General features: G+C 52.2%; 1 protein-coding gene across 12 annotated transcripts in view; it reads left to right on the forward strand.

Moving 5' to 3' along the window:
- Positions 1-391: 391 nt before the first annotated feature.
- Positions 392-26,847, forward strand: part of MYO18A (myosin XVIIIA) — a 102,453-nt gene continuing 75,997 nt past the window's right edge. For 5 of the 12 annotated variants that reach the window (XM_074388434.1, XM_074388438.1, XM_039475911.2 and 2 more), the window contains exons 1-2: positions 392-525; positions 12,127-13,206. In XM_074388434.1, the coding sequence (XP_074244535.1) occupies positions 12,208-13,206 (999 nt within the window). In that variant the 5' untranslated portion in view covers positions 392-525; positions 12,127-12,207. Of the gene's footprint in view, positions 526-925; positions 1,951-12,126; positions 13,207-26,847 lie in introns of those variants that run through there. The other 7 variants (XM_074388446.1, XM_074388447.1, XM_039475917.2 and 4 more) reach the window with 3 other exon arrangements.

The following is a 26,847-nucleotide window of genomic DNA, read 5'->3' on the forward strand; positions in this document are numbered from 1 at the left end:
TGTGTGTGCCTCTGCAGAGCCACCTTGGGAAGAGATGGCCAATTGCTTCCTCTAGACAGCACTACCTTGAGCACAGCCTGCAGAGTTCGGTGCCTGCCTTAGCCTCTTCCATACGTGCATCGTGACGCGGGTGCCTGTCCTGGGTCACTCAGGAGCAGTGCCACTCAGCCCCTTTCAGACGCTTTTCAGACAGCCTCCAGTGCCCAGTGCGGACAGAAACTCCAGACAGGGCCTCTCTCAGACACAGCGAGAGGGGATTCGGAGCCCACTGAGAACGGAGGCTCCCAGGGCAGCGCCCGTGCCCGCCTGGCCCACGTCTGGCGGCGCGCACTGGCGCTGCCGGGCAGGGCGGGCGTTTATCCCCAGAGCCGCCAGCAGGGAGCTCCCTTTCGGCTCGGCTCGCGCGGTCGCGGGGGGCGGCGCTGAGCTGCGCCGCGCTGCGCTCCTCTCCAGCCCCGACCGGGCCGGGGCCGCTGGATGCCGCGTCTCCGCTTCTGCTGCCTGCCGGGCGGGCTCCGGCGGCCGGTGAGTGCTGGTCGGCGGGGGCAGCCGCTCCGTGGCGGGCCGGGCCCGGTGGGGCGGCGGGGCGGGATCCGGCCGGGCGGGCGGGCGGCGGGGCCCGCCGGCTCCTCCTCCTCCCCTGTCCCCTGGAAGCAGCGGCCCGGACTCCCGGCTCCCGTCCCTGGCGGCGCCGTGGAGCTCGACGCCCGGGGGTGGGGGCCGACCGGGAGCGGCGGGGAAGGGGGACCACCGGCCCCTCCGGCCAACCTGGGGGGCGCAGGGAGGCAGGACAGGGTGGCTTTCAGTGTGGGGGGATTTGGCGCTTGGAGGCGCCCAGGTGGCCCGGAGCTGAGGGGTGGCGGGGGGTCTTCTCCGGGCCCGGCCCGGGCCCCCCGATGGAGCGGGTGAGCGAGCGGGGCGCTGGGGAAGGCAGCGGGGAAGGCGAGCAGCTCTACCGAGCCTTTTATCCCTCCCAGCGGCCTTCACTCTTTCACTGCCGGGCGGACAGCGGGCTCCTCTCAAAGGAGCAGCTGCTAGACAGCTGGCAAAACAATGGAGACCCCGCTTCCCTGGGCCCCCTCCTCTTGGGACAGAAGATGGGGAGTGGGTGAATGGTGGCTGGCTTTGGGGATTAGGGAGTGCAGGCTGTGCCCTGCGACTGAATGCTCACCTCGCCTTTCCCTGTAGAGGGGTGGGGTGCGTGTGGGAAGGTCGGACAGGCTGCCCCAGGCCTCTGGAGAGAACGCCCCGACGCCCCGCCCTACTAACCTGTCATGCCAGTTGTTTCGCCAATGGGAAGGGGAGGTAGTAGGGGTAGCTGCCCCCTCACCCTGGCCCCTGTTAGTAGGGGGACGCTCCTTGGTCCCAAGCCGGGCCAGGAGTGTGGGTCCTGTTCCTGGGTGCGATAAAGGCTGCAGGGACCGGCCAGGCTTTGGGGCTTTGTTGCGGGGGCGGAAATGGGAGAGTTGCCCTACTGCTAGGCACATGTGTCTTGCTGATTAGTTGGAAAGGCTGTGGCCCGAATAAGCCAGAGGTGGGGGGTGGGGGAGATGGGGAGGAAGACAGCCAGTTTGTTTTTGAGCCGGCATTAATTTTGCCTGGTCACTTGGCCAATGGGGCATGTGTTTGGCGCTGGCCTCATAGTTTGTGTTTGTGTGGGGAGGGCTGGGGGAATGCTTCCTGAGAGGGACTGTTCTGGCTAGGCCTTCATGCCCTCAGATGGCCGCCCAGAAGTATAGAATTGGGTTCCCTCCCCACTTCACCCTACCAATGACTCGGGCTAGTGTGGATTCGTCTTGTCTTTCGGAGCCCCTGGCGTGTCTGTGGCCGGGAAGCCTCATCAGTACCCCTGTGGCGAGTGAGCTCTGAGAAGTGTGTATGCACTGTGGCGTGCTGGAAGGGAGGGGAGGCCACCTGGGTGATTAAGAGCAAGATCACCTGAGCAGGACGGTGAGTACAGAGCCCACTGAACCGAGCTGCCTTTCCCTTGTGCTGTGGAGCCCTTTCTTGAGCAGGTTGGTGCCCTGTTGCCGTGACAACAGGCCTGGCCTAATGTTCCCCACACTTTTAGTTCAGGGGCTACTTTCTATTTGGGGATGTTGAAAGTTGCTCTCCTGAGGTCTCTGGCTTCCTGCAAGCCTCCCTGGCTCTTTGTCCATGGCTTCCCACCTCTTCAGCTTCCCCTCTGGTTTTTTTTTTTTTTTTTTTTTTTTTTTTTGTGATGAAGTCTTTCCAGGAAACATCCTCCTGGTTTCTGGATTTGACATGCGGGTTATATATAGCCTCTGGTGGAGGTGTGCTTGGCCATTTTGGGTTGAGGACATTGGGGTTGTGGCCTTAATTCCAGGAAAACTATGGCTTTTGGGGGCAGCTATTGTGCTGGGGAAATTAGGGGAATGAGAAGGGTTGTAAGTGGGGGTGGGGGTGGGGGTGGGGAGTGGGCATGGGAGGGGCAACAGGCTGGCGGTGACTTCCTTTGGGAGCTTTGAACTTTAAACAGTTGATGACCTGGTGCCTGGTAGCTCTGAGTGTCTAGTATGTTTACTCTCTTCTGGCCTGGCCCAGGTGCCACAGTGTGTGCCTGAGGGCTTCCTCCTGCACCCCAGACTTTCCTCAGGAGGGTATGCCCTTCCTGACTCACACCTGGTCTCGGCCTCACTCTTGGGCCGTCCGTGAAGGCCCCCTCACTGGTCCTGCTAGCGGTTGTTCATTGAGGGGTGCATATGTCTTCAGAAGCTGGGCCCCAAAACCCTGGGTCCCCCAGAGGCAGGTACCTGAAGGTGGACTGGGTGGGGCAGAACCGGGGCTCAAGCGAAAGGAAGAATCCACCCTGCTGAGGTGGAGCTGGGAGTTGCTGGAACTCAGGAAGCCTTGATCCCGACTTGGTGTGTCACAGGTCTCCAGGGCAGCAAGGTTGTTCTTACTCCTTCAAATCAGAGGTCTGTCCCCAGCCAGATCCCCTCACCTGGAGTGGACACCACAGGCAGGAGCCAGAGCATCCCTGTGAGTTGGGATTTTTTGGTTGTCTGGGGCCACAGGCCTGAGTGTGGTGGCAAAACTGAGGGGCTCTGGCTGGTTGTAGTTTAAAGGTTTGGGGGTAGGAAGGCCCAGCCCACTGTCTGCTGTAATTGACAGGTCCCCACAGGACTTGAGATTGGTATAGGGACTTGATGGAGTTTAAGTTCTGCTTTGGGTCAGACCCCCGGGTGCTTTTTCTCTGGTATTCAGACAGGTTGGACGATGGGCCGAAGGTCACACAGCAAGTCGGAGGCAGAGCGGGGTTAAAACCTGCAGTGTGTGATTGAGCAGAATACCTCTCCAGCAGAGGCCGAGGGCCAAGTCTGAGCTCTCGGGCCCTTGGAGATACTGTAGCTGAAACAGTGGAGGCCTAAAGAGGGAAGGGGACTTGCTCAAGGTCACACGGAAGCGGGTGTTAGCCGAGCTGAGTGCCAGGCGGGGTACCTGGAAGAGCAGCAGGGGACCTGACGGGGCCGCGGGATTGCTGCGTTCCGGGGGAGACGGCATCGCAGCGGGAGGCGCCGCGGGGCTGCGGCTGCGCGGGCCCAGCCGCCGGGAAGCGCCGAGGGCCGCCCAGTTCCCCGTGCGGCTGCGGGCGGGCCGGCTGATGTCACGTGAGAAGCGAGAAGCGTGCGGTGGGAGTGAAGGAGCACACCTGGAGCCAGATAAGCTCCGTGTGACCTGGCAGGGAGTCACCCGGCGCTGGGGAGCTCAGCATAGCCGGCCATGAGAAGGCTCCTGCTGGGGCTTGGGGCCGGGCCAGGTGCTGGCGACCCCTCCGGCCGCCGCTGCAACCCTCGGCGCGGGTCAGAGTCGGAATGGGGACCCCGGGGCTGGAGGAAACAGCCACTCAGGGAGGTCAGAGGCCAAGGGAGAGAAGCCAGCTCTCTCGGGAAAGTATTTCCTTTGTATTTATTTATGAGCGTGGTCTGGGGGTTGGGGTGGAAGGACTGACCTAAGTATCCACCCACCGCAGCCAAGTCTGGGCGCCCTTGTCTTGGGACTCTCTAACGTTATAGTTTCCATTTCCTGTATTTTTTTTTTTTTCCTTTCTTTTGCCAGCTGCTGGGTGACCCATTTAAATGTGTCCCCACTTACAGCCACATGACACCAGTGAGCTCTTTTTTAACCAAATCCCCCAAGTCACTGAAACTTTTTCAAGACATGAAAATCCTTAAATTGACCATTACCCTGTTTGCAGATTTACTGCTAGTGGATTGCCTACTAGTTTGTCCAGACGTTTTTTTTTTTTTGGTCTGGAAAAAAGTTGATTCTTTAGGTAGAAAGCTAAAGCATTACAAAAGTGTTACCCTTCTCCCCTACTCTCCAGAGATGACCACTGATCAATTTTTGGATTGATTGCTTTTTAAAAGCTTGTTATATATATTTTAGGCATTATATATGTTTATAGTTTAATATATGTTATATCAAATATCTTATGTAAATACTTTAAAAATTTCTGTAGGAGGCTGGATACAGTGGCTCACACCTGTAATCCCGGGACTTTGGGAGGCTGAGGTAGGCAGATTGCTTGAGCCCAGGAATTTGAGACCAGGCTGGACAACATGGCAAGACCCTGTCTCCTCAAAAAATACAAAATACAAAAATTAGCTGGGTGTAGTGGTACATGCCTGTAGTCCCAGTTACTCAGGAGGCTGAGGTGGGAAGGATCGCTTGAGCCCCCAGGAGATTGAGGCTGCAATGAGCCAAGATCACACTACCACATTCTAGCCTGGATGACACAGTGAGACTCTGTCTAAAAAAAAAAAAAGAAAAAAGAAAGAAAAGTAGAAGAAAAATGATACATAATCCCACTCCCTAAAGCTCCTAGGTGTAAGCAAATACACATTTACCAGATGAATGTTCTTGTAAAAAAATTAAAATACAGCTCAAATGCAGTGGCCTATGCCTATAATCTCAGCACTTTGGAGGCCAAGGTAGGTGGACATCTTGAAGCCAGGAGTTCGAGATCAGCCTGACTAACATGGTGAGACCCCATCTCTATTATTTTTAAAAAGAAAAAATATTGAAATATGGATGAAACACAAGTCTGTTTGACCCTTCTAAAATTCCAGTCTCCTCCCCAGAGCATACGATTTTCCTACACATATGCAAATATTGTACACAATGTACATGTAATATATTCACATGCATATATATAGGTTTTTAAATTTTAGCAAAATTACAAACTATCCTGCAATCTGTTTTTTTCACTTAGCAATTTAGTGTAGAATCTTTTCAGGTCAGTATACACAAATTTTATATTTGTAGATTTGCTATTATAAACAGTGCTTCAAGGATTAGCTCTATGTATTGTGTGAATGTACCTATAGATGTCTTAAAATGGCATTGCCCAAATAATATGTACACAAATATTTTCACATACCAGGTACAGTGGTGGTGCCTGTAATCCTAGCTACTTTGGAGGCTGAGGCAGGCGGGTTGCTTGGGGCCAGGAGTTTGAGACCAGCCTGGGCAGCATAGCAAGACCCTGTCTCTAAAACAATTTTTAAAAAATTAGCCAAGAGTGGTGGCACATGCCTGTAGTCCCAGCTACTCAGGAGCCTGAGACAGGAGGATCACTTGAGCCCAGGAGTTCAAGTCTGCAGTGATCTATGATTGAGCCACCAAACTCTAGCCTAGGTAACAAAACAAGACCTTGTGTCTTAAAATTTTTTATTTTTTATTTTTTATATTTTACAGATACCACTGACTTGCCCTCTGGAAAGATATTAGTTGGTGCAAAAGTAATTATGGTTTTGCCGTTTAAAAGTAACAGCGGCCAGGCACGGTGTCTCACCCCTGTAATCCCAGCACTTTGGGAGGCCAAGGTGGGTGGATCACAAGGTCAGGAGTTTGAGACTAGCCTGGCCAATATGATGAAACCCCATCTCTACTAAAAATACAAAAATTAGCTGGGCATGGTGGTGGGCACCTGTACTCCCAGCTGCTCAGGAGGCTGAGGCAGGAGAATCGCTTGCACCTGCGAAGCGTTTGCAGTGAGCCAAGTGTGCCACTGCACTCTAGCCTGGGTGACAGAGCGAGACTCTGTCTCAGAAAAAAACAAGAAAAGTAATGGCAAAAACTGCAATTACTTTGGACCAACCTACCAATTTGTGTTTCCACCAACACTTAGGAGAATCTCTGCGTCCTATGGCCTAATTGATTGATGTTATCTATCTTGATAGTTTTTAACTAAACTGCTAATTAAAAAATAGTATACCTCAATTTCACATGTCTGTGAATATTATGGAGGCTGAATACCTGTTGATGTTTGTTGGTCATTTGTATGTCTGCCCCTGTGAATTAGCTGTCCATAGTATCCTTGGCATTAGGATACGTGGGGCCTCTGGACGCAAGCCAGTGTGATCAGCTTGGCCTTGTGCTTATCGGGTTACCTTCATTTCTTTGGGCTTTACTTTTCATGTACAAAGGTTTTGACTTATTTTAGTCACACTTGTCCTGATAGTCATTTGTGCACTCTGTTATCCTCTCTACTGTCCCATTTAGATGGCAAAAAATGTGCCCTGCTACTATTAGGTACCTCTCTGAGGGTCTACTATGGGCTAGACATTATATGAAGGGCTTTTTTTTTGAGACGGAGTCTTGCTCTGTTGCCCAGGCTGGAGTACAGTGGTGCAGTCTCGGCTCACTGCAACCTCCGCCTCCTAGGTTCATGAACGATTCTTCCGCCTAAGCCTCCCAAGTAGCTGGGACTACAGGTGTGTGCCAAACGCCCGGCTAATTTTCGTATTTTTAGTAGAGACGGGGTTTCACCATGTTGGCCAGGATGGTCTCGATCTCTTGACCCCATGATCCACCCGCCTCGGCCTCCCAAAGTGCTGGGATTACAGGCGTGAGCCACTGTGCCCAGCCTTGAAGGGATTATATATGTATTTCACTTAATTCCCCCAACTTAGGTGGTAGGTACCATTATTATCTCCATTTTGCAGATGGGGAAATGGAGGCATGGAGGCCTTATGTGGCTTGCCTGAGATTGCATAGCTATTTACTCATATTTTTTTTCGTTTTTATTTATTTGAGATGGAGTCTTGCTCTGCTGTCCAGGGTGGAGTGCAGTGGTGCAATCTTGGCTCACTGCATCCTCCACCTCCCAGGTTCAAGTGATCCTCCTGTCTCAGCCTCCTGAGTAGCTGGGACTACAGGCTTACACCACCATGCCCAGCTAATTTGTATTTTTAGTAGAGACAGGGTCTTACTAAACCCACCAAAGACCAGGCTCGTTTTGATTTAGCCCCCAGCATGTTGACCAGGCTGGTTTTGAACTCCTGATCTCAGGTGACCCGCCCACCTTGGCCTCCCAAAGTGCTAGGATTACAGGCATGAGCCACCACACCCGTCCCCATTTACTCAGATTTGTTCTCAGATTTGTTACTTGATATGCAAAGCCCAAACTCTGACATTGGGCTTACTTATCTTTACTTTGCTTGCCTTTAGGAAGTGACTGATGGATACACATTTTTTCCCAACATTTTATCACAACGATCTGCAAGCGTTCAGAAAAGTTAAATAATTTTGCAATGAACATCCCTCATCTCCTAGATTCTACAGTTAACATTTTCCTATCCTTGCTTTTACCTAATCTTTATTCCTTGGTCCATCCATCAGGCTATGGTTTTTTTTCTTTGTTTTCCTTCTTTCTTTCTTTTTGAGACACGGTCTCACTCTGTTACCCAGGCTGGAATGCAATGGCATGATAATGGCTCACTGTAGCCTCAGCCTCCCAGGCTCAGGTGATGTTCCCACCTTTGCCTCCCAAATAGCTCCCACAGGTGTGCACCACCACATCCAGATAACTTTGTATTTTTAGTAGAGACGGGGATTTGCCATGTTGCTCAAGCTTGTCTCCAACCCCTGAGCTCAAGCAATCCACCTGTCTCAGCCTCCCAGAGTGTTGGGATTATAGGTATGAGCCACCTTCCTCAATCTCATCAAGCTATCTCAAAATTTTACACATCTCAAAGTAAATTGTAGACATCAGTATACTTCACCCCAAATACTTTAACATATATATAATTCACTACAGTTCAACATTTGTTTATAGTTCTTTAATTTTGAATGAATATTTACAAACAATGAATGCACAAAACTTATGTGCACCATTTGATGACTTGACACATTTATCAACCCAAACCGCTATCAATATACAGGATATAAGCATCACCCAGAAAAGTTCCCTCATGTAATCCCACTCCTACCCCCATCATAGGTTAGTTCTACCTGCACTGGAACGTCATATAAATAGAAACTTACCAGTCTGTACTCTTTTGTCAAAGACTTCTTTCCCTCTCACTTGACATCGTGATTTTGAAGTTCATCCCTGTTGTGTGTATCTTTGGCTGTTTCCTTTTTTCTTGCTGAGAAGTATTCCCTTGCATGAATGTGAGCATTGTTTATGCACTCTCTGATGGACAGATAGATGTATATTTGAGTTGAACAGTCATTGCCTTCAAGATGCTTACTCTCTTAGAGCAGCTGAGTTGACAGACTGTACTTTCCTTTTGTTTTTGGGGATAGTAAGGTCAAGATAATTCAGGTCCATACCCTAACTTACATACATACCTTTCCTTCTCTTAAAATTAGGAAAAGCTTCTTAGAGTATGGTGAGGAGAGAAAGTCAGAAAAGGAGGTCGGGGAAATTGTAAAGTTACCTTCACTGGAGTGGAGAGAGAAGTTAGGAGGAAGAGGACGGGGAAGCAGATGGAAACTGTAGCCTGGGATGCGGGGCAGGAAGGTGGTGGTGTCGGAGCTGTTGGAGGCTTTGGACCTGAGGCCAGGAGGTGCTGGAAAGTGCAAGGTCTACAAGAAGGTGATGGAGCAGCAGCTGCATTGCAGATCTGATTGTGGATGGGAGGCGGCAGGCAGCCAGGCAGCTCTAGACATGTGACTCAGGAGAGAACCAGTCCACAGCCAGGCCTGGTGATTATGGGGATGGTAGTGGGGAGGAGGTGCCTTGTGAGCTGTGTAGATGGTGGTGGCAGGACAGGGGTGGTGAGGGAAGGGCTGGCATAGCCTCATTCTCTCAAGGCCCCAGAGTTGGCATGAGAGGGGTGGCTTTGGCAGAAGGTTAGTAATTTAACCTGTATCCCCAGGAGACTTAAATATTTAGAATTTTAGAGCCACAGGAGACCTAGATCATGTAGTTCAACCTTGAGCAAAGTGACAGGCTAAGGTTCCCCCAGTGATTTTTTTGGCAGATCCAGGCCTAGATACTAAATCTCCTGAAACTTCTGGCCAGCACCATCCTGTGTGCTGCTGCTGTGACCGGCTGCCGTTCCTCCCTGCCACAATGACAGTGAGCAACAAGCTTTCGCTGAGATGGGGATTTCCATAAAATTACTTTTCGGGGACCTTTCCAGCCCAAAGATTGTAGAATGCTGGGAGCTCTTTTCCACTTATATTCCTCAGTGATCTAGTCCCCAGCAAAGAGCCAGGATTGGGTAAGCATTATAGACAGAGAATTGGGTGTCTTGGTGGGAGAGCATTATAGGCAGTTGGGTTCTCTATGGTTGGATTGAGGCCCAGATACTCTTGTTTGTCCCATCCAAGTCCCCAGGGTGGATTTATTTCATTTCTCCCACAAGTACCCCTGGAGTTATCTTCTAAACCATCCCTTTAAGATGGTACAGGCAGTGGTGGGTGAGGTAAAAGGTGGCGGTTGAAGATCCTACATCTCGGTTTATGGTAGGACTGTGCCACACCCCATCAGCATTCAGGAGGAGAGAGACTCCCCTTGTCATAGTAGAGTCCTGAGGAGACAATGCTACCTGTCAGATACTCCTCCACCCCAAATCAGTGCAGACCTAGCTGGCCAAGGGCCCTTGCTGTGTGCCTTTTGGGCCCTGGATTTCCTGTTTTCTAACTCCCAGGTACTGTGCATGTAGCATTTAGAACCAACACGTTCAGAGAGAACTTTGTTTTACCAAGTACAAACGGAAGTCAGAAAGGGAAAAGGGTTCATACTAGGTACACAGAGATACAGTGACTGGACCAGATGTCCCTTTTATTGGAGACAGAGTCTCTCTCTGTTGCCCGGGCTGAAGTGCAGTGGCGTGATCTTGGCTTATTGCAACCTCTGCCTCCTGGGTTCAAGAGATTATCATGCTTCAGCCACCCGAATAGCTGGGATTACAGGTGTGTGCCATCACACCTGGCTAATTTTTGTATTTTTAGTAGCGATGGGGTTCTGCCATGTTGGCCAGGCTGGTCTCGAACTCCTGACCTCGGGTGATCCACCCGCTTCAGCCTTTCAGAGTGCTGGGATTACAGGTGTGCGTGAATTTCTGACCTCAAGTGATCAGAAATTTCTGACCTCAAATGATCCACCTGCCTTAGCCTCCCCAAGTATTGAGGATTAGCATGAACCACTGCACCTGGCTTTGAATTATATTTCTTATGGACAGCACTGCTCTAGAAAGGAGGTGAGTTGGTATGCTAGGAGGGACATAAGTCAGGATGCTGGGCAGGGGGAAGCAATTAGCCATTGCACTGGGGCCCTTGGGAATTTCTGACCTTGATGCCTTCCTGAGCATTGTACCTGGGTTGAAGGGTGGTCCCTCTCAGTAGAATGGGGATCCTGGAGGGCTCTGATTGGTTGTGGGGGTGGGGCACACAGAGAGGAAAGACCTGTCCAGGGCCTGGCAAGAGGCCATTACTAGAAAGGGTAAGTTTGTAAATCCTCTGTTTGAAACTCAGAGGCATAGGCTTTCAGAGAGAGAGAGAGAAATTCATTTGATTTCCAATTAGGTGGCATGGCCTATTTCTTCTTCTTGTTCCCTGCTGGTTAGAAGAAAGGCTCTCTCAACTCTTTCCTCACCAGGCTTTTCTCGGTCCTGTTCCCAGTTAGATGTGCAGGGGGGTGGGTAGGTTGGTGCCATGGTTGCACGTACTCTGGGGCTGCGTTTTTTTCTTTCAGGCGACCACAGCTTTCTTCCTGGGGCTATATTTAGGTGTTGATCTGGGGAAAAGGATGTGAATTTTTTAGGATCCTGTTTATCCAGCAGACCCTACCCCACCCCCACCTCGCAGCTGTCTATCCTCTGGTCTGGAACTTCCCTTCCTTCCCTTGCTGCTTTACTTTGGTCACCCAGGCCCTAGAAAGAACTCAGTATTTGCCATTGAATCCCAGCATCACCACTTATTAGCTCTATGACAACATATGCTTAATTTTCTGTGTCCCATTTTCCTCCTTTGTGCAGTGGAGATGATATCTACCTTGCAGGAATGCTGTGAGGCTCAAAGGAGATAGTGCATGTAAAGTGCCTGGCATTGTGCTAGCAAGTGGTAGTCGTTAAATAAATGTTGGTTCTTTTGAGGTCTTCTCTGAGGCAGTGGCTAAGGATGCTGCTCTAGGGGTAACAGGCTCAGCAAAGAGCCCAAAGAATGGGATGTCTGTTGCTTAAATGAACATTGTCTGTGGGAGGTGATGGTGCACTGAGACCATTTCCTTTTCTCTTCGTGTTTGAATCTTTATTTTTATTTTTGACAGGCTGGAGTACAGTGGTGTGATCATAGTTCACTGCAGCCTTGACCTCCTGGGCTTAAGAAATCTTCAGCTTCCAAGTAGCTAGGACTGCAGGTAGCTAGGACCACCATGCCTGGCTAATTTTTGTAGAGATGGGATCTCACTATGTTGCCCAGGCTGATCTTAAACTCCTAGCCTCAATCTTGCTTTAGCCTCCCAAAGTGTCAGGATTACAGGCGTGAGCCACCCTGCCCAGTCTGTGTTTGAATCTTAAGTCAGGTCCCAGGTTGGCTTGAAATATCCTCACACCAGGAGGTCAGGTCTCCCAGATACTACCTTCAGGTACACCTAAGTCTATCAAGGAAATGACAGGCTTTGGAATCTGGGCTTTTGCCGCCTTATCTGAACCTGAAGTTTCCTTATTTGTAAAATGGGGTAATAATAGTACCTACCTCTTAGAAAGGCTGTAAGGATTAAAGCAATGGAGACAATATTGGGTAAAGCAGAGTGCCTGGCACATAGCTAGCACCCAGTGAGGAGCAGCTGTATCATTTGTTATGTCTGGACTGGAGACACATGAGGCTCTGTTGGACTAACCATTCTCTCTATGTTTCTGTTTGTAGCAGCAAAGTGGGGCACCAAGGCCCTCTGCTAAGGACTCATAAACTACTGGGGGTGCCACCCCTACAAACAGCACCCCCACCATGTTTAACCTAATGAAGAAAGACAAGGACAAAGATGGCGGGCGGAAGGAGAAGAAGGAAAAGAAGGAGAAAAAGGAAAGGATGTCAGCCGCAGAACTCCGGAGCCTGGAGGAGATGAGCTTGCGACGTGGCTTCTTCAACCTGAACCGATCCTCCAAGCGTGAATCCAAGACGCGCCTGGAAATCTCCAACCCCATCCCCATCAAGGTGGCCAGCGGCTCTGACCTGCACCTGACTGACATCGACTCCGACAGTAACCGGGGCAGCGTCATTCTGGACTCAGGCCACCTAAGTACAGCCAGCTCCAGCGATGACCTCAAGGGTGAGGAGGGCAGCTTCCGCGGCTCGGTGCTGCAGCGGGCAGCCAAGTTCGGCTCACTGGCCAAGCAGAACTCACAGATGATTGTCAAGCGCTTTTCCTTCTCCCAGCGTAGCCGGGATGAGAGCGCCTCAGAAACCTCGACGCCCTCAGAGCACTCTGCCGCCCCCTCGCCACAGGTGGAAGTGAGGACTCTGGAGGGACAGCTGGTGCAGCATCCTGGCCCAGGCATCCCTCGAGCAGGGCACCGATCCCAAGCCCCTGAGCTGGTGACTAAAAAGTTCCCAGCCGACCTGCGCCTGCCCCCCGTGGTGCCCCTGCCCCCGCCTGCCCTCCGGGAGCTGCAGCTGCAACGAAGGCCCACTGGAGACTTTGGCTTCTCCCTGCGCCGCACAACCATGCTGGATCGGGGCCCCGAGGGCCAGGCCTATCGGCGAGTGGTCCACTTTGCTGAGCCCGGTGCAGGCACCAAGGACCTGGCCCTGGGGCTGGTGCCTGGAGATCGACTGGTGGAGATTAATGGGCACAATGTGGAGAGCAAGTCCAGGGATGAGATTGTGGAGATGATCCGGCAGTCAGGGGACAGTGTGCGGCTCAAGGTGCAACCCATTCCGGAGCTCAGCGAGCTCAGCAGGAGCTGGCTGCGGAGCAGCGAGGGACCCCGCAGGGAGCCAGCCGATGTGAGTGCTTCCCTGGGCACCTGGGCTCAGCAGGGATGGGGAATGTGGGCCCCTCCTGCTGTTGTGCTTGGCCGGGTATTTGGGGTACCCAAGAGCTGCGATCAGAGCCCAGCAGTATGTAAGTGGGGAAGCTATGCTGCTCTCTGAGCCTGCAGGGAGCATAAGCTTAGGAGAAGGTGCCCCATACTCATAATCTTCTGGGGGTGCCACCCCTACAAACAGCACCCCCAACCTAATGAAGAAAGACAAGGACATTAAAGGAGTCGTACTTTGTCTCTCTACCTTGTTCTGGGAGCTGAGGACAAGTCCGCAAAGGGTTATTGCAGTAGGGTTCCCAGCAGTTTGGCCAGGCCTCATGGTTTTATGGTTCCCTCCAGGGTTCTATGTCTGTTGGATTGACCTAACTGAATCCAGCGTAATGCCTTTCTCAAGGGTGCTGGGCTAGACCAAGCTCTGCCTGAACTTTAGCTGCAGCTCTGGAGCCCTCGAGAGAGGCCTGCTATTGGTTAGTAATTACAGTGAAAGTATTCAGCTTCTCCACTACAAGGACTGGCTAGGGGTTTGGGCACCATATTTCCTGAGCCCTAAATTGGGGCATGTAGGCTAACATGTCACTTCCAGTTATAAAATACAATATTTCCATGTTATTTAGATCTTGGGGATAAAAAAGACAAATGATTTCGAATTAGAGCTGTCATGGAACATCTGAGAGGTACAGCTGGTATGCTTATATCTTTGGGAAAGATGACCTCAGGCCACAGACTCCTCTTGCCCCTGAGTGAGCAAGGGAATACCAGGTGAGCCTGCAGAGAGGGTAGAGGCAGATCGCGGAGGACCTTGTAAGTCATAGTTGGAGTTCACATTTCATTCAGATTTCATTCTGAACATGGTGAAATGGGACCACTGAAGGGTTCGAAGCAGAGGAGTAACTGGATCTAATTTATAAAGGTCTCTTGGACTCCAAGCATCTTTATTACCTCTCCTGGAAGGAGAAAAAGCACGGACCTGGAAAAGCAAGAGGGATAAAACCTACACAGATAGTATGTCCTGACTGTCCCTGAGACCCCAGCTGCCAACCTGCCCACACAAAAAGAACAGCAGGAGGCACAGGAGCAGGGAGGTTTAGATCAGATGCAGGGGCAGATCTCCATGGCGCAACAAGCTCACTAACCCCAGGGGTCTTTTGATACAGTGGCTACATAGCAGTTTGAATGTCCTGCCTGGAGATAGTGCATGAAATACAAGTTGTCCTCTGGCCATCTTCCCCTCCCAGCTGCGGGTTTTAGGACCATCCAGATCTGGCCCCTGCTGCCTGACCAATGCATGGCCTGGCCAGGACCTTTTGGTACTAAGTGACCAGCCAGATGTGTCAAAATCAGAAGTGGGAGGAAGTGCTAATGGGAGGAAATTGGCAGAGTCCCGGTCCCAGCTTTCTCCCAGGGAGGGGAAGTGGCTGCTAAGGATAACTGCTCAACCCAGCAGCACCTTGGGCCTGAAGCGGGGCTGGCAGTGGCAGGGTCAGACTGGCAGGAAGCCCTGCAGTTGGATTCCAGGCCTTCCTTTCACCTGGAGCTAGCTGGGTTTAGGCAGCTTTGCTAGTCGGGGAAGGATAATGAATAGGAGGAGGCCTGTGTGGAAGACCTGGACTCTTCGTTCCAGAAGTACACATTGAGCACCTCCTATGTTTTAGCCACGAGGTTAGGCGAAACCCAGAGAACCACGAGGTAGAGGGGGAAGAGCAAGGGAGGGGTCTTTATCTCAGAAGCAGTGACTGTAACATGTTACCATGCCTGTCTGCATGCGTTCTTCTGGGCTAACACTGCTTTTAACAGATGGAATTTTCTTCTAAAGAATGAATCCCTCAGGGGATTGTTGCCAGCTCCCTGCTGAACCACAGCAAGGCCTCTATAGGGCCCTGGGCCTGGCATCCCAGATGCTGTTTGATTTTCTCTTTTTAGCACAGGGATCATCCTGGCATCTCACATTTCCTTGCTGTCCCTTCCCAAGTAGCTGCTGCTATCCCATCCCTGGGGAGGTAGATGGTTTAGCTTTGGAGGCCTTTGTGGATTGCAAGTTACAGCTGGTATCCCTGAAATGCTGGCTCACTCTAGCTCCCATGGGGTAAGCCCAGCTGGTGCCCAGAGGACTTCTCCCAGCCTCAGCCTGTGTCATCTGCCAGGGAACATGGTAGCAAACTCCATCCCCATGCATCTCCTAGAGCCATGTGGCAGGATAAGGGACACATGGGCCTGAAAGAAACCCTGTATCTTCTCTCACTCAGGTAGGCGGTAGGGACTCATGCCACAATCAGAGAGGAGCAGGGTGAGCCCAGCGTTTCCAGCTTCCTGGACAGGCCTGGGAGTGGCGTGGGGTGCTCTAGCCTCTTCCGTACCGTCAGCCTCTGTCTGCTCCTCTTCCTTTTGCTCCTACTCCTGCTCCCTGTCTTGGTAGCAGTTCTGAACCTAGTTATGCGCCAAGAGAAGTCTTCCCGCCTCCTCCAGACTCCTGGGAGGATACCCTGATGACTGTAGCCCCATGGGAACAGCTCCTACTGGCCATCCTGCCATCAGGCCATCCATCAACTGTGTCCACATATTGCCTGTCCCCCGGGAGCTCTGAGGGAGCTGACGAGACATCTGTTCTCTTCCTGCATGCAGATGGGACCAGGCCCCCTGGCTCCCCTCCATGGCCTGTTTAGAAGGCTCCAGGGAGACACAGCCCCTTGGGTTTCCCTCTCACATGGTGTGTGTCCAGAATGCTGCTAGATGAGGTTCCGTTGGGAGCAGGGGTGAGCAACAGTGGCAGGGTAGACTTGGGGCCTGGCAGAAATCCACCAGCAGGCCTGGGAAACCAGCGTTTTCTTTTGCCATCTATCCTTCCACCTACCTGTCCATTAGGGAAGCGTTTGTTGAGCGCTTACTGCATACTAGGTTCTGGGATCCAGCAGTGAGCTGTACATAATCCGAGCCCCAAGGAGCTCATAGTCTAGTGGGAGAGATGGTCTAGCAGCAGACCGTGACAGTGCCCTCTGAGAAGCTTAGCCACAGGGGCCAGGCCTGGTGCTGGAGGTCCAGCAAAGAGGCTTCAAGTCCAGCCTTGTGGATGGGTCAGCGAAAGCTGACATCTGGGTAGTAGATGAGTGAAGGGGAGGAAGGAAAATGCTGTCATAAACACATGCCAAGGCCTAACGTTATGGAGAGAGAGTAACACACTTCAGGAATGAGGCGGGGAAATGGTGTGTGGGAAGGGAGTGTTGAGAGAAGCACTAGGAAGAACCCATGGGAGCCAGGTCACTGAGGCCCCTGTGAGCTGCGCTGGGGATGGGAACTTTAACCAGAGGGCACTCAAGCAGTTTGATCAGGGAGCAATATGAACAGGTTTTAGGAAATCGCTCTGGCTGCTTGTGGAGCATGCTCTAGGGCGTGACAAGGTTGACTGTGGGGAGAATGGTGAGGGAGTGATTGTGATCCTAGGAGAATGGATGGAGGCCTGGACTCAGGTAGAGGCAGGGGGATGGAGAGCCATCTCAGACTCGAGCAGCGAAGGCAGACTTACCCTGGGGTCTTGGTGACCCACTGGTAGGGACCTGAGGGAGAGAAAGGGTCAAGTGACTGGCTGCCAGAGTACTGGCAAGATGCTACGTTCTTTCCCCTTTGATTCCTCAGGGAAAGTTATTGGGGGGCATCTGTATGTGGATCAATTACTCGTTTTTTTTTTTTTTTTGAGACGGAGTTCCGCTCTTGTTACCCAGGCTGGAGTGCAATGGCGCGATCTCGGCTCACCGCAACCTCCGCCTCCTGGGTTCAGGCAATTCTCCTGCCTCAGCCTCCTGAGTAGCTGGGATTACAGGCAGGTGCCACCATGCCCAGCTAATTTTTTGTATTTTTAGTAGAGACGGGGTTTCACCATGTTGACCAGGATGGTCTCGATCTCTCGACCTCGTGATCCACCCGCCTCGGCCTCCCAAAGTGCTGGGATTACAGGCTTGAGCCACCGCGCCCGGCCAATTACTCTTAAATTTGCTGAAGGCCAAGTGTTTCCTGAGTCTCATGAGGTTAGAGGAGGTGTTGGTAAAGTTGAGGATCTTAAAAACCCAGTTGGATCAAAATTCCCTCCTCCACTTCCATAAGTCTGGATGGGAAAGTCAGGGCCCATTGAGAAGGGGCAGAGGCCAGGCTGGAGACTCAGGCCTTGGGGAAGAGAAGGTGAGTCTGTTCAGTTTGTATCCTCAGTGGGTCCATCCTGGGCAAGGACAAGTGCAGTCCCTTAGGACTAGGCATGTCCTCCTACATCAGGGAGTACAGGACCTCTCTGCTGAGCTCAGAAAAGCCCACCCAGCTAAACCCCGGCCAACATGGTTGTCCTGCCACGAAGAGCCAGAGGTGCTGGCTGGAAAGCAAGGCTTCCCTGAGCACTTTTTTTTTTTTTTTTGAGACAGGGTCTCGCTGTGTCACCCAGGTTGGAGTGCAATGAGGAAATTTTGGCTCATGACCTCAAGTGATCCTCCCGCCTCAGCCTCCTGAGAAGCTGGGACCACAGGCACACACCACCATGCCTGGCTATGTTTTTGTATTTTGTTTTTTGTGGTTTTTTTTTTTGGACAAGGAGTTTCACTCTTGTCGCCCAGGCTGGGGTGCAATGGTGTGATCTTGGCTCACAGCAACCTCTGCCTCCCTGGTTCAAATGATTCTCCTGCCTCAGCCTCCTGAATAGCTGGGATTACAGGTGCCTGCCACCATGCCCGGCTAATTTTTGTATTTTTAGTACAGACGTGGTTTCACCGTGTTGGTCAGGCTGGTCTCAAACTCTTGACCTCAGGTGATCCACCTGCCTTGGCCTCCCAAAGTGCTGGGATTACAGGTGTGAGCCACTGTGCTGGCCCAATTTTTGTATACTTTAGTGAGGACAGGGTTTCACCATATTGCCCAGGCTGGTCTCAAACTCCTGAGCTCAAGATATCTGCCCACTGTGGGCCTCCCAGGTGCTGTGATTATAGGCATGAGCCACTGCACCTGGCCATCCCTGAGCTTTTGAGGATGTGGTGGGAAGGGAGAGGGGATCTTTAAAGGAAGGCCTACTACTCCCTTCCAGCCAAGTCTAGTCGCTGTGGTAGGGGTACTTCTCCTGGTGGACCTTGAGGTTGCTAGTCAAAGGTTTTAGTGTGTGGGGTGGAGGTTCTGGTCAAAGGCTTTTGGGCTGTTGGGTTCCTCACGAGGTTGCCATCTTCATGTAAACCACCTCCATGCTCAGGCAGGTCTGAGAGAGGGCATGTTACAGTGGAAAGAGCATGGGCTGTAAGGTCTAGAGCATAGGCAAGGTCTAAAAGGTAGCCTGCCCTTACCCCTTCCTGTCTTGGAGCCAGAAAGACCTGGGTTTGGGTTTTGCCAAAGTTATCAAACCTTTCAGAGCCTCAGTGTTCTCTTTTCCCTCAATAAATATTTAGTGAAGGTGACCTAAGGACCGGGCACTGTACTGGCACTGGGGGATTAAATAAATAAAATACAATCTTTCCTTGAGGAAGGGTAGACCTAAGTAAAGAAATGCAAAGCTGCTATCACAGAAGTCTGTGCAGACATACAGTGGGGCAGGAAAGAGGAAGTTCTGCCTAGGGGGAGAGGTGGCAATCAGGAGAGTTGACCTGTGATCTCTATCAAATAGGCCTATTCTGTTCTCCCAGAGTTGGAGAAGGTTAAGTTGGAGAAGGATGCATACCCAATGAATTCACTCCACTTATCTCTGAGAAGCAGAATAGAATTGCAGGCCAAAGGGAGACTTACTTTTTATTCTATTCTATATACTCTATTTTGTGGGTCTTTATATGAGATAAGCATGTTTATGTTGGGCAAGTTGGCAGGTGGTAAATGCTTAGGAACATTAGTGCCCTTCCCTTCCCTCTGCTCATTCTCTAAAGCCACCCAGGGAGGGTAATTTTGCAGCTTCCTTACTTAATGCATGTTAGTATTCACCCATCCTTGCTCCTGAGGTTTTCTGAATAATGGAGACGCCTGATGCTTTCATCTAGACTTTTCCTGTAGCCCTAGCCTTACAGACAGCCAGCTGAAGGGACAGATGGGCTTCTGGGTGCTTCCTATCTTTTTCTAGCTTATTAGAGGCCAGCTTCTCAGGTCTGCAGGCTTGTCTGTCGGTGACCCTGTAGGAGACCAGCAAGTCAGGGTTGCCTGCATCTGGGAGAAGGGCAGGAGAGCCCTTTTGCTGTAGGGGAAGCCCTAGGCCCCTGGGTAGAAACTGTATGAGCCTCATCAGCCTTGTCCCTAGAGTACCTGGCTGCTGCCAGGAGTGGGGCCTGCAGGATTCCAAGGGAAGATCAAAATGGTCATGCCTCCAGATCTGTCAGGCCGGGTTTGGAGAACAGCGCTGTGTGCTGCCTGGGCTCACTGTTCTAGAATGCTTCTGTTCCTGATTTTATTGCAAGTGATCCTTGGAGGGGTTTCTTTTTGTTTTGTTTTGCTTTTGGTTTTGGGTTTCTGTTTTTCTTTTTAAACAGGAAAGTTTTACTTCATTTTTTGCCAAAGCTTCAGGCACCCCTGGCATCTGAGTCTCGCCATGCGAGAACCCTGGCTTGAGGGCTCAGTGAGCAACCCTAACTAAGTCCTTTGGTAATGAAGGGCCAGGGGGCAGGTGTCAAGGGCACGGGAAGTGGTGGGTGAAAGGTCTTTGGGATTGTCTGTCCTGGATTAGTGGGGTACATGGGACTGTCAGGGCGGAGCAGCGGACTAGATCATTTCTGTCCCATCAGGTCTCCCTTCTCTGTCCCTGGAGGCACCATTCTGCCTTCTTCCTCATGAGATGCTGGATGAATTGTAGCCCTAGAGTGCTCTGGCCACCCAGCCCGTGGGTGGTGGGCACAGTGCCCAGGCTGCATTGACCTGAGTGTGGGTACATGGCATGGTCATTGGGTGCTTTTGCAGGCACAGCTCAGAGCCTTGGTGCAGGGGCAAGGTCTAAGAGGTAGCCTGCCCTCACCCCTTCCTGTCCTGGTCCCTTTCTGCCTGCCCTGACACCCCAAGTCACCCTGTTCTCTGCTCCCTTCTAATCTCTCTTATTTATATTGGAATGATTCTGGAAAATACCAGATATGCAAACACCCTGACTGGGGGTGGGTGGGGAGTGGGGTGAAGGGGAGTGTGTGGCGGGTGGGAACACAAGTATTTTAAAAATGCTGCAAATCTCTACAGCGTTTCCCAGAAACCACAGGCACGCGCTGCCCGCCAGCAGGGCTCCCGCCACCCCACTGCACTAAGCTGCTGTATTCTCCTCACTGCACTCTTGGGTGGATAACAGCATGGGAGGGGTGGTGGGGACTGGTGACCCAGCAGAGGTGAGTGAGGGCTTCCCTGCTGCCTGGGCAGGCGGCCTGGCGCCTCCATTGTCAGTCCTGGGCAGCGGGTACGAATGTGCCCCAGGCATCTGGCAGCACTGTGGGCGCCCACCATGCCAGCCAGCCACTGCAAAAGAGTGGTGTTTTCAGGGCCCCCACCTCTGCTGTGCACTTTGATAGGGGGCAGCCAACTCAAGAGTCCCACACGGTGTTTGGCAGCAGCTTCTGTCCTGTTAAATACAGGGGACAGTGTTAGCAAAGCTTATTTTTTCAGTTGTGGGCTCTAGCTTGGTTGGGAAACTATTTCCTTAGACCTGGGTCACCCCTCGGACTCCCTTAATCTCCCGCCATATGTTCTCCAGAATCAGGGCATGGCGTTCTGCCCTGGTGCGACTTGGCCCGGTTGCTTTGCTCAGACTCTGGGCCGGAGCAGGATGTCGGGTGTTTGCTGGGTGTTATCTGTAGCGCTCAGTATGGTGCACAGTGCAGACATGCGCCCTGGGTGGTGTTTAACTGATCTGGATAAGACTCAGCCGAGGCAGGGCACAATGGCTCACACCTATAATCCCAGCACTTTGGGAGGCTGAGGCGGGCAGGTCGCTTGAGCCTAGAAGTTTGAGACCAGCCTGGGCAACATGGCAAAACACCATCTCTGCAAAAAATACAAAAATTAGCCAGAGGTGGTGATGCACACCTGTAGTCCCAGTTACTTGGGTAGCTGAGGTGGGAGGATCCCTTGAACCTGGGAGGTTGAGGCTACAGTGAGCCGTGATTATGCCACTGAACTCCAGCCTGGGAGACAAAGCAAGAGCCTGTCTCCAAAAAAAAAGAAAAAGACTCAGACGAACAGAAATGCTGTGGGGGAAGGGCATGAAAAGTTCTGGCAAGGTGAGGGTCATGCCTAACATTCACTGTAGGTTAGGCGCTGTTCTCAGTGTTTTACATATAGTAACTTATTTAATTTTCTCAACAACCCTTTGAAGGAGGGATCATAACAGTCTGTTTTAAAGATGAGGGAACTGGATTACTGAGAGGTAAAGTTAAGCAAATTGCATAAGGTTGCACAGGTGACTCATCAGGACTTGAACTTGGGCCATCAGCTCTTGACTAGTCTGCTGTATAGCAGAGAAGAAGGCAGTTATCTGGATATCCATAGATGTCCACCGCCCAGCTGAGACCTTCTGACTCCTGCTGCCCTGTCACTAAAAGCCTCTTCAACTCCTTGTTGTCCTTCCGGAAGGGAAGCCAGGAGTGACAGGCCATTCTTGCGCTGTGGCGATGTGCTGCAGAGGGGTGTGACCATTGCTCTCAGTGTCTCCTGGAGGGTTAGCCAGAGGAAGTAAGCCCAAGTGGCAGCAGGCAGGATTCGCTCTTGTAGGAGCTGGGAGACGGAAGGGTGGCAGAGGGACGCCTTGAGAAGAGAAGCGGCACCTGCCTTGGCAGCATTTGATGTGGTCCCCAGGAGTGGAGGCCCTTATGCTAAATCTGGGAGTTCGGGATGTTGCCCCTCTCACCTTTTTGGTCCATCCTGGCATGTTAGTGCTGATCTCCATAACACTTGGGGTGACAGGATCCCTGTAGTGTCACCTCTGACCAAGAGCGGGCTTGCCGGGTTGCTCGGGGCCACACTGTTGTTTCCTCTGTGTGTTGTGGAAAAACAGTGGCAGAGCACAGCCTGGCGGAGCGCCTAGCAGGGGTTATGCAGGCTTCTCACCGGTCTACCCTTGAGCTCCTGCCATTCCTTTTGTTTGTAGCCCCTTTCCCTGCCCACCCTGTACACTTCTACTACACATGGGCTTCAATTTGAATGTCACTTGTCCCTGATCTTCCCAGACCACGTCAGGTCCCCACCCTGGCAGTACCCCAGGCTCCTCACAGCATTCACAAGATGGTAATTACTGAGTTATCTTGCTCATTCTCCAGTGTTGGAGCACTGCTTGAGGGCAGAGGTTATTTATTGAAGGAAAGAAGATGGTTCTGTAATCTAGAACTGGTTTCTCATTCTCTCCATTCGGTCTTCCAGACCAGAACCAAAACTTGAGCTTAGTTTTGATTCCTGGACCCCTCCCGCTCCAGCTGGTCTGGTGACTTGTCTCTAGGACCTTAGTATGTTGTGTGCCTGGGGCCTGGCGTCTCTCACAGGAGTGGAGGAGAGGCAGCTCTGTGGGCGTCCAGGAGCAGGAGCCTGAGAAGGCGGGCTCCTGGGGACAGTCTGCCTCCTGCCCCCGCACCAGAGCCTGCATGAAGGTGCCAGGCTTGGGTGAGAAGAAGATTCAGGGTTACATGGAGGCCACACAGTGTCTGGCCCAGTCCTTGGAGGAATGTGCCTATCTCACTGGCTGTAGGTCTCTGAGGGCTGGAATGTGGCCTGGTGGGGCTCAAGGCTTCCTCTTCCCTTCTGCTGCTCTCCCTGAACTGCCTTCCTGCTGGAATGTCGGCAGGCTGGGAATTTTCACAGCAAGGATCTTGCCCAGTCACAGCAGTGGATTCCAGCTGGAGCCTGGGGACAGCTCCCATATGTCTTTACCAGGGAGGGGAGGGTGGGTGCTAAGGCAGCCCCAGTTGCTCTGCTCTTGGGGCCCAGGCTCAACTCCCGTCCCTTCTGGGAGACAGTTTTGGTTCCTGGAATCTGCTCCCTCTGACTGGCCTTGGTGACTTGTCTGTAGGACCTTAGCATGTGCCCACTGTGCCAGGTCAGGAGGAACCTGGGCTTCTGGAGCTGTAGGGCTCAGGAGAGGGAGTGGGCGCTCCACCTCTGTGAGGAGAGAACGAGGCTGGTTGTGTCCCACAAGGCCTCGCTGCCTCCTGCGTGAACATGAGTCAGGGAGGGGCGCTGCCTCAGATTCCATCCTCAGGTGGGGCCAGGCCTCTGGACCCAGGTTCTCTGGCCTGCTGGGGCCACCCAGCCTCGGTTGGAGGTGGCCCTGCTGAATTCATCACCTGTGTCTGGCTTCTACTCTGTGGGTCCCCGACCTCCAGGGCCTGGTTTCCTCTCTTAGTGACCTTTCTGGCTCCTGTGCCCTTTGCCCCCGTCTCATTTCTGCTGGCTCCTCCCTCCCACTCCCATTTCTGTAAGGAGCTGACTCACTTCCTCCTTCCCCAGCTCCTCTCACTGCCAGGCCCTGGGGCAAGCAGGGTCCACACAGGGCGGCAGGTTCCTCCCAGGGAGCTCTTCTCTGGCAGCAGGACTAAGGCTGCCCAGCCCTGGGGCAGAAGAGGGCTGCATGTGTGGTGGGGAAGAGGCAGGGCTCTGGGCTGTAGGAAAGGCCAGATGTGGATGTCCCTGGAGCCTTGGTGCAATCAGGGTGGGATGTCAGGACGCCTTGACGAACACCCGCTTCGGGTCAGCCCCTGAGCCTGGTTCTGTGGAGAAGAAAGGCTGAAGATGCCACCCCTGTGATGAAGGAGCCTGTGCTTCTGCAAGGACAGAAGACATCTGCAGCAAGAGCCATCTCAGCCCTGGGTGGCATGGGCCAGCGGCCAAGCAGTGACAGCACTGTCAGGCAGCGTGAGACTGTCATGACTCTCCGTGATACCCAGTTTTATGCCCGGCCCCAACACATCAAGGGGAAAGTATCTGGAGATTCCAATAGAACCTTCCAGGGACATGGTGAGGAGAAGGGTCTAATACCATTTCATTATGTGGTTAGTTCTTCCTGGTGGGGGCCCTGCCTTCTGCTCCTGCCCCTCCCTCTTTTGTGGACTGCTTTGGGTGTGGAGCTGATTGCAGAAGCACTGGCCTCTGAGCAGTACAAGGTTTCCTCCCCAGCTGGGCTGGCATCGTCTGCTTTGCCCTCCACAGAGCTATCCAGGCTGTGGGAGCCAGTATGCCTGGCACTTCAGGCACGGGGGGAGCCCAGCCTGTGCTGAGACTGACACAGCCTTGCCTCCTCGCAGCAGGCACCTAGGTTCCCTAAAGGACACGGGCACAGGGTGAGGTTGAGTCCCTGCTCACTTGGCCATGCCTCAAGATCAATAGAGGCAAGAGGGAAACTGGGCCCCCTGCCTAAGAAGCCTGGGGGGACCACTGTGGCCTGTCTTCCCAGAATCGGTGACCGGCAAACATCCCTATTCCCCTTAGCACTTGGCTTTGCCTGGCAGAGCCCCCATTGCCCTGGCAGCCTGAGATCCTGGCCTCAGGATTTCTGAACAATAAAAGGGGTTTCTTGCTTAGGTGAGGTGGGGGGGCAGGCAAGAATGAAGCCTTCTCTTAGGGTACCAGCCTGACCACCTCACCCCAAATGCCCTTGCCTTCCATTGAGGGAGGTTAGCCACCCTGTGCAGGCACACCGAGGCCTGTCTACATGCTTCTCCCAGGGCTGCCTGATCCCTCCTGCCTCCACCCATCATCACCTAGCCTCAGTCTGGGGAAGAGAACCACAGAACAGGGCTCTGTGGCAGGATACCCAGCTTAGGAATGGCCTCGGTGCCCCATACATGCACACACACTCTCTCTCTCTGCAGAATTTAGAATCGGTTGTCCTTTTTTTCCCCCAGACCCCTCCAATTTCTGCCATTTCCTTCTAGCTCTTACCTTCTCTTTCCAGGGGAAAACAGCTGGCTTCAAACCAGAGGACTTCGTTTCTAGGGTGGGGAAAGCAGTTTTCCTGCTTCAATCAGGGCTTTGGGTTCCTCACCTAACCTGCTTGTCTTCCTTTTACAACTGATTTTGAGGTTTCTCTTCTGTGCCTCTGAAAGAGGGACCCATCCTATAAAGGGTCCTCTACCCGTCATCCCGCCCATTTTCTTCAAAATGCCAGAACTGCAGCTCTTACTGTTGCCATAGAAACAGATGCTTGTCAAACATGAAGTTGGCTGGAAGGGTTAGTTTAGGCTGCAGGAACTGCTTTCAGCTTGTCTGGGGAGGAAAGAGGAGGAAGGCAGCCTTGGCAAGGGCCTACAGGGCAGGAGTTGCTTGTGGCTATGAAGGTGTTGTTAATACATTGCTAAGTGTTGGATACAGCATGGCCTCTAGAGCCAGACTGCCTGGGTCTGAATCCTGGCTGTGCTGCCTGCTGGCTGAGTGACCTTGGGCAAATTATTTAATTCCTCTGTGTCTCATTTTCCTCATCTACAAAATGAGGGTAATCATAGTACTTTTAGTCCAGTGTGGTGGTTCATGCCTGTAACCCTAACACTTTGGGAGGCTGAGCCAGGAGGACGGTTTGAGCCCAGGAATTCGAGACTAGCCTGGGCAAAATAGCGAGACAAGACCAGGCAATGTGGTGAGACCCCAGTGTGGGATTACAGGCATGAGCCACCGCACTGGCCTAATATACAAATATGTATATTTAAAAATATATATAGGCCAGTGCAGTGGCTCATGCCTATAATCCCAGCACTTTGGGAGGCCAAGGCAGGTGGATCACGAGGTCAGGAGATCAAGACCATCCTGGCCATAATGAAACCCTGCCTCTAATAAAATACAAAAAATTAGCCAGGTGTGGTGGCGTGTGCCTCTAGTCCCAGCTACTCAGGAGGCTGAGGCGGGGGAATGGCTTGAACCTGGGAGACGGAGGTTGCATTGAGCTGAGACAGCCTCGTGACAGAGCAAGACTCCATCTCAAAAAAAAAAAAGTTAGGAGGCTGAAGTGAGAGGATTGCTTGAGCCCAGGAGTTGCTGCAGTGAGCCGTGATTGCATCACTGACCTCCATGATGGGTGACAGAGCATGGAGTCTCTGTCTCAAACAGACAAGTCGTGTCTCAAACAGACAAGCAAACACAATATAATAGTGCTTTCCTTGTAAGGTTGTCTTGAGGATTACTTAGAGCAGTGCCTGAACATAGTGTGTACAGTCAGTGAGCATTGGCCAGGCACGAGGGTTCACACCTGTAATCCTAGTGCTTTGGGAGGCTGAGGTGGAAGGATCTCTTGAGGCTAGGAGTTCAAGACCAGCCTGGGAAAGATAGTGAGACTGCATAAAAAGTAAAAATATTAGCCGAGCATGGCAGTACATGCCTGTCCTAGCTACTTGGGAAGCTGAAGCAGGAGGATCGCTTGAGCCCAGGAGCTTGAGGCTTCAGTGAGCTATGATCATACCACTGCACTCCAACCCGAGTGACAGAATGAGACCCTGTTTCAAAAAAAAAAAAAGCGAACATCATCATCATCATCATCATCATCATCATTAATCTGTCTCTGATACGTCGGGAAGCACTTGTGCCTGGTAGCTTGGTACCCACAAGAATCACAGGTGCTGTTCCTGTTAATGGCTCAGCTCTGCTCATGGGGTGGGTTGGGGGACTGCATTATTCTTGTCCTCACGCTGGTGCTTTTGCCCAAAGTGGGGAACAGACTCAA

This window comes from Saimiri boliviensis, chromosome 17 (assembly GCF_048565385.1).
Source record: "Saimiri boliviensis isolate mSaiBol1 chromosome 17, mSaiBol1.pri, whole genome shotgun sequence".
Taxonomy (NCBI): Eukaryota; Metazoa; Chordata; class Mammalia; order Primates; family Cebidae; genus Saimiri; species Saimiri boliviensis.